Below are 10,484 nucleotides of genomic sequence, written 5' to 3' on the forward strand. Positions count from 1 at the left end.
TTGCGCGAAAAGGATTAAAGTAGGAGCTGGTACCGAGAAGCGTAAATATTTCCCCACGGATCATAAGCGTACGAATAGAGCAGAAGTTACTGGATCCTATAATTTTCCAACCATGCGATAATTGAACCCCGAGCCTAGAGATTGTCTGCTGCACACACCATTTCCTTCATTGGCGGTATTTCTAGAACGTAAAGTCTAGAGATAAAAACAAAATACTTCTTATGGAATTCCAAGTTGCATATATAATACAAAGGAAACGTGGTGTGATATATGTACAGGCGCAACTACACCGTGCTTGCGTTATCTTTATAGAGCAACTCCTTCACTTTTCGTTTTTGGTCCCAAAACAAACAAGCAAGCATACATGTGTGTTTTTTTTAATTTAAGTACTGTCCTTCTGTATGGTAGAGTGACACACACACAGACATTATGCAAATTTGTGACCAGGCACAACACGCAGGGACGACGCAAATAGTAGCGGCTGCATAGTAATGCAAACCAATGTGCTTCGTTTTTTTATTTGTTTTTAATTGTCTATAAGAGAGAAATACGCTCGGTTCACAGTATGCAAAGGCTTCATTTGTCAAAACAAAAACAAACAGCAACAAAAAAAAACAATAAAATTAATTCTTGACGAAACACGTGCTAATGTGTGTGTAGAATGGTCGTTTTTTCTTTTCTGTTTGCGTATCTACGGCGGGAAAATGTAGGGGGTAAAATGAGATTGAAAGAGCAAGATGGTTCTCGGATATATTCGAAACCAAATGATCACGCACTATATGGATCAATAAAGGAAGGGGTTGTGTGCGTGTGTTAAGTTCTCTTCGAGGCAAAGTAGACTTCGTCCTCAACAGCCTCGTCCAAGATGAAGGCAAAGCTGGCGCTTGGCTGCGTTCGGACCAGAACGTAACAACGAACGAAGGAGGAGAAACACATCGGTGTGCACAGAGCTTAGGGCAAACGGATAAAAATGAGTAGGCGGTGTGGTGCATGCTGCGATTAACCGCCACGTAAGCGAAATATCGTCGCCAACAGACAACGGAGCGGAGTGTAATTTACTTATTTGTGTAATGTTTTGTTTTTCGCTTTACACTTCATACCCCGGACGTCTATACTTAATTGGTTGGTCATAATTCAGTACAATCATACACACGACATTGTTGGTGTGTATTTAGCGTTTCCCATAGCGTCGATCCCATCTTTCCTTGTACACCTATACACATGCACACGTACACGCACACTCACTCGTACACTGACATTAGTGAATAGTGGAAGTGAAAATGAAATAATGCTTCATTCTTTATTTTCTTTGCATACTGCACATCATACGCAAACACACACTGTTGCTTAAGTAGTAGGCCATGATATGTTGCAATAGTAGCTTGATGATGTTGCTATGTTATGCTGCATCTAGGGGGTGTCATGCATTGGTTAGATGAAGAAACATTACTAAAGGACATGGAGAGGTGGTGTTAGAAAAGATCGAAAAGGACAAACAAACAGGTTGACTATTTGGTAAACCTTCGCAGAAGGAACAAACTCGTAGCAAAAAGAAAAGGCAAACGAAAATAACAGAAACAACAAATCAACAATTATTTGGGCTATTAGGCGAGATGAAAATGTGTGAGAGGAAAACGGAAAAGTATGCGGCGACATAGTGCGAGGTGATTGTTAGTTAACATAGTAACCACACCACACCCGGCCTCCTACTAATCCTTTTGTACGTCAATATGCATGTCAGCCGTTGTACTTTATCTGTGCTATCTTCCTGTTCAGATCACCTTTCGCGGTATATTTTTTTTATGGTTGACATCCACTTCCGGGTTGTGTTCCGTGATCCGTTCTGGCAACATTTACACCCGTGAAGGGACTTTATATGTAACATAAGGCGGAAAGATATAGAATATTTGTGTTGTGAATGTTTTCCTTTTTTTTTTAGAAACTCATCTTGATCAGAGTTATTCAAAAGTCATTATGTGTGAAATTCCTTTCGTTTGACTATCAAACTGATAAGGAATGGATCTCATTTGATGTGATATTGATTAAATGGTGTGTTTGTGCTGCATCGGTGCAAAACATTGTTTTCTTTTGTATTCTTTTTTTGTTTGCAATTTTGGTTCATTTACAAGTGTGTTTGAGATGGCTGACTATTGCAGAAGTAAGATAATAGAGAGGAAAAGAATGATGGAACTGTTCCGTGCATAGTGGACTTGGAATAATGGACTAAACAAATGGCTGATATTGTATGACGTAGAAACACTAACAACACACAGTATTCTTACTCATTTGCACTCCACATATACAACATCTCCCGCTAAAAACACAAAAAAAGTATATACAACAGCTTGAAAAAGGCGACAACAAAACAAAGCAAAACAACACTCCTTCAAACAAAACGGGCAATGCCAAATAATAAGCGCATGTAAATCGATACTGTTTCATTTGTTTACTTTCCTTCTCTACTGTTTTTGTTTTTTTTCTTCTCTCCTCCATTGGCTTCTGTTGTTCAAATACACCCATCCTTACCTATCCCGCACCCGGAACCACATACATCTCACATGAACGCACACGTACAACACATATGTCTATACAACCGCACACACATACACCCAACAACAAAATCCTGTAACTCTTCCTCCCCCCCACAAACCCCCTCTCCCTTTGCTCGTGCTGCGTCTGCAGAAGAGTAGTGTAAACATGCACCAGTTCCAACATGGTATAATATGAGAAACTTTCTTCAACTTTCATCCCTTCAGAGATTGCTGCGAAACTCTTAGCGGGAACTACTTGAATGAACTGATAAATGAGAAGAAGAGAGAGAAAAAAACGAGGAAAAGCGTAAACCAGTAAAATGAAAATGTGAACAACAAAACACACAATACGCACACACACACACACCCACACACATACACATTCAAACCAACAATTGTAAGGAATCTACTAGAACAAAATGGAGTACGATAAAAAGAAAGGGAGCGAGAATAGAAGCGAAAGAGTATTGTAAGAAATTTCAGCATAACTAACAACTCTAACTGAAGGGAAGTAACATGGAAAAGAAGAGCAAGAGAGAGAGAGAGAGAGAGAGAGAGAGAGAGAGAGAGAGAAAATGCGATTTGGAGAAAAAAAAGAATAGAACGTATGGTTAGCATAGTAGAAAGGTAAGTGAAATTCGGTAAAGAAATCTGTGTTTGACCTGTAAGAGACAAAAACATGCTAAAATTTAAGGAAGAAACACAACACACAAAAACAGAGTAAGCGTGAAATTAAGCGTTCGAAGAAAGTATAGGAGAAGAAACTTAAAGCAACAGCAACAACAAAAAGAAGAAGAAACATTCACAGTGCAGATGCTACCAGAAAAGGTAAAACAAACAAAACAAGGAGCTAAGATGTACTAAAGGATGGTGTAACGAGCGGGAGAGAAAAATGACGACGAATGATAAACCTGAAATAAATACACGAAAAACGTAATCGGTTGGGGGTGTTTATTTTTTCCTTATTATGATTTATTATTTACGTTTATGCGTGCGTATGTGTGGTTGAGAAACTGTTTCCACTGTTCTAAAGCTTCACGCGACTAAGTTTTGTTCTCCGCCGTCGGTTCTTCCTTCTGGCGAATCTGTTGCTCCAGGCGGGAAAATTCCTCTTCCGCCATCTTGTCCACCTCGTCCGTCACCTGTTCGACCGCTACCACCTCCGGGATGTAAAATTGCAGCATGTTCTGCACACCGTTCTTCAGCGTCACGATCGAGCTCGAACAGGACGAGCAGGAACCTTGCAATTTCAGCTTTACAGTCCCGTCCTCGAATCCGACGAAGATGATGTCGCCACCGTCCTCCTGCACGGTCGGGCGAATACGTGAATCGAGCAGCTCCTTAATCATCCTCACCGTTTCATCGTCGTTCTCGTTGCACTGCGTGTCCAGGTTGGGCGTTGCATCCGTTACCACCGGCAATCCGGACGCGAAAAAGTCCATTATTACGGCAAACACTTCCGGTTTGATGGTGCGCCATTCGGCATCTTCCTGCTTGGTGATGGTTACAAATTCACTGCCGAAGAACACCGACTGGACACCTTCGACGCGGAACAGAAGCTTTGCGAGTGGGCTACACCGAGCCGACGATACGGCTGGGAAGTCCATTGTTTGTCCCTTTTCCAGCACGGACACTCCGGGCAGGAACTTCAAACTGTCCGGGTTCGGTGTGTCCTGTGTCTGGATAAACATCCCCCTTCTGCATACGCTGTGTGGCATCAATTTCCCATCTCGCGTGTGCAGAAGATTATTTTTCCTGTGAGCAACCAACAGTGTGCTGGACGAGGGTGTGCTTGTGGGGACATTAGCCAAACGGACATAACCGATGCTGGCCACCGAACGTAAATTCCAGACTAGATTTTTCGTGCTTTGCAACATGTTACCCTTCTACCGCAGGTGAATTGCGCGATTCCGAAAATGTTTACGCTTGCTTTTAATTAAGGTTCCTTGGAAGGCAAACAGTACTGGTCATTGCTAGCTCTCTTGCACACCGTACACGATACTGTCTAGGGTTTACATATGTTCCATAAGCGGTTTCCATAGAAACCAAAGGAAAAAAGACTATCCAAGCAAGCTCTTTCAGAGACTGCTGCAAATGATATAGTGATGGGAAATTGGACGTGGATCTGGTTGATCCGATCCGATCCAATAATATGGATCAAATGTTCCTAAAGTCATCTAAACTATGTACCCATCACAATCACCAAGATTTTGAATGAAAACCTTCTCTAGCCCATGGATCCAGAACAAAGCAGCACGATTCTCGACGGGATCACTAAAATGCTCCTCAAAAAAAAAAATCCTCAGAGATTGATTCTGATGCCTTCAACACGAGGAACAGTGAATTCTGTCATCAATTTGTCATCCTTGTCTTTGTCATAAATTTTCACCCAAAACTCGACTGCGCGCACCCATCGGAATCGTTGCAGCTGCAGGTTTGACCCAGCAGATGTAAAGTCTCACTTTTTTTGTTGTAATATCACAAATAAACTTCCACCATTTTCTTTCATAACCAGAACCAAAAAAAAAACAGGCAAATGAAAACGAAACCCATTTAAAGAGGTGGACCAGAAAGTTCTTTGTTTAGTAATATATTTATCAACTTTCTCTATTACTTTCCTTCTTCTTCTGTTACTTCTTTCTTTTATAATGAGTTCAATGAAGGAAAGAACGGCCCTGTAATGCAATTTGCGCCCGAAAAGAGGTTGTCGTTTTAAAAGTGTTCCTGATTTGCCACCAAGCAGAAGAAGAAAACAGACGATATATCGTCCTGGCTTAGCGAAGATAACAGCTCCCTATTGTGATAATACGAATATTAATTTCGATTAAGGACATTTCTGCTCGCTTCTAGTATGTTGGTAGTAGTAGTAGTAGTAGTGGTAGTAGTAATATTAGTATATATCTTCCTAAATTGGTTCCATTTGCTGTCACGTTGTCCATTGCTTGTGTTATTTGTTGTTTTATTATTAGTATTCTGTAGTTTATCATTTCTTTTCGAAGGTATGCTATATTTATGTATAAATAATGTTGTGTTGTCCAGTCGAGCCGGTATGATTATTTGCGCGTGTCCTGCTCGCAGTGTAATATGTACGAGTTAGTTTGTAAAGTTATCTTTTGAGCGCTAGAGCTTTTTTTTTGTGGCACATGTTCTGTTCACTTTCCCTTTCTTTTGTGTCTTATACTAAACAGTACCATTTAACAGTTTCCAATTTCTCTCTTTCTCTGCTACCATATGTGTGCGTGTGTGTACTTTTACGTTATACTAAACGTGAAAGTAGATTTATCTTTCACATTGCCACCAACCGCAAACCGGTTGCAACACGTGTCGGCCAAGACATTTGCTAAGATAAAAAATGCGCTCCATACAAAGTCCAAAAACACCGGAAGGCATATTTCGGTTTTATTCCATGTCGCTCATCTCCCCATGTGCTTAAATAGCAGCATATGCTGGAGGAGGATTTATGTCCGTGCGGTTGCATGTCGCTTTTATTGTCACCCGGGTGCTAGGAAAATATTCCTCCCCCGGTTTATTGTGCCTGGTTAGGAATGGTTTTGTTGGTTTGTCGTTTTTTATTTTTCTTCTAAAACTCTCACACCAGTATGCTCGAATATATGTAGTGGAAATGTTAAAAAAAAGCGGAGTGTAGTTTTACGTAGCGATAGGCTGTATCAAAGTACTATTGAAATGGTTGTTTGAGGTATTAAGAAGAATGATTGATTGTGTGCTAGTTTGATAAGTAACGAGAGCTACCGAGGACAAGGTTGACATTGCATACCCTTCCTTCTCTTCCCACCCATTCTACTCCTGACTAGTAAAAATTCACTTTCAATTTCACAGTCGATGACTCATGTTTAACCTGTTGTTGTAACTTTAGTATTAACTGTTTTTTTTGTAAAAGATCCGTAAACATGAGTTTTGCTGCTTTACGCATTTACGTTTACTTACTCACTATGAAATATGTTCACCGAAATTTGGTAGTTCATTCTTACTTTTAAATGTTTTCTCTTTTATGTGTGATTCTATTATTATCTTTTGCTTTCTTTTTTTTGTTGTAGTAAAAAACCCCCGCTAATATTATTACTACGGTGTGTGTTGTTTGCTTTTATTTGTAAGTACTTTAATGTTTAAGATGGATCATGCTTTGTAGTAAGCAACAAGTATAGACGCGAGTGAGGAGAAAACTGCACCGGACCGGAAGAAGGCAAACTACATGTTCCCAACCGGCCAGGAAGATGAGGTAAGGGAAGAGAAGTGGAGAATAATAGAGAGAGAGAGAGAAAGACTATAATGCTTTTGGGTGCAGTTTTCCGAAACGCTGTAGAGCCACATTTGTGTGTTTAAGCATGTATTGTTGCAGTTTGCAAAACGGATCGTTTGTTCATTTCAATTTGCTATCTATTGATTCGTTCCATTTAGTTTCGCTATGTTTTAATAAATTCTTACTGTAATGTTTATAATTTTATAAAGTTAACATACGTCCCGTTAACATTTTCGTTTGCTTCCTCCATTACTATAAACTTTTGCTCACTTTACTTGTTTTTTTTTTCGAACACAAGTTAAACGCGCACTGTACCTATTGTGTGTGTATATATATGGAGGTTTAATACTTTATGCTGTTATCTTCATCCTTTGCTACTATGTTTTTACTAAAGTGTGTGTACTATCAAATGCTTTCATATCATTTGTTATGGTCTCTACCAACCAGTAGCTACGAGATACAAGTTTGAGCCGAGTGTGTGCCACTGTCGCTGTCTAACAACCGTACAAAACTGGTTGGTTGGTAGGTGGTCTAATACTCGGAAAAGGGGGTACTCGAGTGGCGATAGTTCTATAAGCGATCGTGAGTTTCAAAAAGGTAGTATCAAGAAATACAATGGTAGTACATCTACCAGTTGTGATATTCATGGGAGTACTACTCGTGGTAGTATGATTATCAATAAAACATCCTGACCAGACCTCAAGCTCATACGATCAACCGGTTAATCACTTATTGAAGTATGGTTGTGGTAGCTCATGAGCCCTAGCTCGTATCTCGACAGTTAGCTCAGAAAAGCAACAGATATTTTAACATTAATTACAGAACAGTGATCAAACGGGTAGATTAATACTAAACTAAACCAAACAAAAGCCTACTAAACAGAAAGATCAATCGCGTGTGTTTGACACGCAGTGATGTGGCTTGAAGTGATCTGGGAAGTAATTCACGCGAGGGACGCGAGATTAAATCTGTTTTTTTTTAATTTTATGCAAGATGTATTATCTAAAAGAACACAAGCCATTTTTGCACATAAGACCACATCTTTAAAAAGCAGTAAACAACTAATTAGTAACCATTATTTCGGCGTGGTTTATCCTGTTCAAATGTGGATGCTAATCAATGTCTCGACGAGATAAAATCATCGTTAAACAATATTTGTATAACATTCTTATAACAACCATGACATAAAAAAGTCCTGCCGCAATCATTCAATTCGCAAACGATTTATACATTTCTTAAATCTTGCAATTCGCAATGATGAAATGGATTGTTCTTGGACGATTTTACCACCCGGAGACATCAACGAAAGGGAAGATTATTTTATCATCTCGCATATTCCTTGCACATTCGATCGCTCTTGAGCGTTTAATCATAAATGCGTATTTGTTTTGTTTTGTAAGGAAACAAAATGGTACCTAGTGATACGTACCTAGGGCTCATAAACTACCTTAACGATAGCTCCTTTGAAGTCCGATTAGTCCATTAGCTATCTCAACGCATGTAAGCTACGTGGCCCGATCACTTGCTCACTATGAAGAACTGAACTGAACGATCGAGCTGAGGCACAGTCGCTGCCACACAACACTCACCGCGAAATACCGCTTCATACTAACATTTCACATTCGCTTACTTGTATGTGTTGATTATGTTCGTGTTCCATTTGCTCGGTAGTACAGTAGTTTCATGATAATAGTGTGATAAAAGGTTGGGACATGCCCCATCATCAGATCGATTAGGAAATGCATTCACGTTTCAGCAAGTGTTCACTACTAGCCGTGTTTCCGGCAAGAGGCTGAAAATGTGTAATAAAATAATAAAGTAGTCAATAGAGGGGCAAACAGGAAATAAATGAATGAAATAGTACAATTACAAAAAAAAAAACAAAATAAAACAGCACTTTTTGGAAGTATTTTATTGCATACTAATCAAAACAAACACATTACGGGTAGAGAGTAAAGCAAAGTTGTTTTTTTTAAAGTAAGCTGTTTGGAGCAGGAGAACACATTGAAACATATCGGTAAAACGTAAAACTTGTTTTCCAGATGGACGATACGCTTGCACGACTTTGGATCATTATAAAATGATTATAATTAAGCGAAATCAAAATTGAAATCAAACACTACAAGACTAAACACACACACACACCGACTAACGCTATAGTAAAACCCTTCTCGCTTATGCTTCAGTCAGTCCAATATTATAAAGATAATAGTTTAAATATAGTGTTATGCCAAATCTGGCACGCAGACTCGTGCACACAACTAGCGACTTACAGAATAAAATTTTGGTACTCAAACGAATGGTGAATGTTTCATCAGGACATTAGGAATCGCGCGTTTCATTGTTTTAGCTAAACATCACTTAACCGACAAAAAAGCATTAAAATATTGTTGAGGTTTGCCAAAACAGGAAAAGAAAACAAGATTTGCTTGTGTGTGTGTTTTTGTTTTTGGTTTACATTCCGTTGCTTCACTTAACGCTGTGGCGAAATAGGGTTCACTGAGATCCGGTATTAAAGCGCGTTTTGTATGACTTCTGAGTGGAAAATTATGATACGGAGGTGTGTCGCTGCATTCATCTCCTGCATTACTTTTACACTTAATCCCACTTATTACTATTGCGGGTTGTGACAGAGCGGTGTTACGCTCTCTAAAGAGATAGTTTATGTTAAAAACGGAAACCGAACTTGTACCGCGCGGCCACAGTTTGTGTTAAAAATACGTATACGTAAAAGATGAAATACACTAACTCTAAATAAGCTAAACAATTTGACATATGATTGGTTTCAGTAAGTTGCACATTAATAATAGAAACAAATTAAAATTTAGGATCGAATATTCAACTTATTGCATGTTTGAGCAGTTCTTCCATATCCTGACGGATGCTTATCGCTTGTTGAGGCGGCATGATGGTAGCGGCACCGGTCTTCACATAAACGAACCGGACCAAAATCCCATCCACACCAATCCCCCGTGCGTTGGACTGACCGATACAGAAGAATAAGCCTATCGCTTGCTAGTATCATAATCCAGAGATCCTAAAATTATCCTACGAATAACGACGCTTTATGAATGAGATGAAAAATTCGTTGAAATATGACTACTCTTGATGGAGCTTATCATTTCCACAACATATACGCATATTGTATGAACAACACAAATCAAAACAAGCCTAATTTTAAACAGCGAAGCATATTTATGCGTAATGACTGTAGTGAATCAGTTAAGGTTCTCGATGTTGATGATGACGACTTTGAAAATTGGTTTTACTACTTAACAAATCAGACTATGGTTTAGTACGTTTCTTTGAACAAGCTCCATTTCGGCCTTGGACTTAGCATGTCGTTGTATGGGTGTGTCTAAAATAACTTTTCTACAACTGAATCCGTCCTTTCACACTAAAGCCTACATCGGTCAAGGTTTACTATAGTTAGTTTTCCCTTTTTACTTGACTCCATTTAAATTGCCGCATGGTTGTCGGAAAGTTGCTGACAAGCACATTCATGTGACTTTTGTGGGCTTGCTGGTCGACATTTGAATCCCAATCTACCTGGTTGCTAAGCCGTACAATACGAGCTATAAAACCGATCCTATGATCTTTTAGGCGACCAATGTGGTGGTGTGGTATAGTGTGCTATTGCCTAATCCATATATAACCATGTGTTTGACTAAATGATCTTGTACAATACAAAGCTA

General features: G+C 39.3%; 2 protein-coding genes across 4 annotated transcripts in view; one reads left to right on the forward strand and one right to left on the reverse strand.

Moving 5' to 3' along the window:
- LOC128709835 (C-terminal-binding protein) overlaps positions 1 to 10,484 on the forward strand; it is a 154,620-nt gene that overhangs the window by 6,955 nt on the left and 137,181 nt on the right. Inside the window, exon 6 of one of the 3 annotated variants that reach the window (XM_053804857.1) lies at positions 2,757 to 2,800. The exons of 1 other annotated variant lie outside the window; for it this stretch is intronic. In XM_053804857.1, coding sequence (XP_053660832.1) covers positions 2,757 to 2,791 — 35 coding nt within the window. In that variant the 3' untranslated portion in view covers positions 2,792 to 2,800. Of the gene's footprint in view, positions 1 to 2,756; positions 2,801 to 10,484 lie in introns of those variants that run through there. One more of the 3 variants, XM_053804853.1, reaches the window with a different exon arrangement.
- On the reverse strand, positions 3,575 to 4,408 carry LOC128709840 (NFU1 iron-sulfur cluster scaffold homolog, mitochondrial-like). Its single transcript, XM_053804864.1, has one exon. The coding sequence runs from the start codon at positions 4,406 to 4,408 to the stop codon at positions 3,575 to 3,577; it is 834 nt and encodes a 277-aa protein (XP_053660839.1).

Source organism: Anopheles marshallii, chromosome 2, assembly GCF_943734725.1.
Source record: "Anopheles marshallii chromosome 2, idAnoMarsDA_429_01, whole genome shotgun sequence".
Taxonomy (NCBI): Eukaryota; Metazoa; Arthropoda; class Insecta; order Diptera; family Culicidae; genus Anopheles; species Anopheles marshallii.

Bases quoted from the DNA above. Each gene is read 5' to 3' on its own strand.
- LOC128709840 (XM_053804864.1), bottom strand. From the start codon at position 4,408: ATGTTGCAAAGCACGAAAAATCTAGTCTGGAATTTACGTTCGGTGGCC.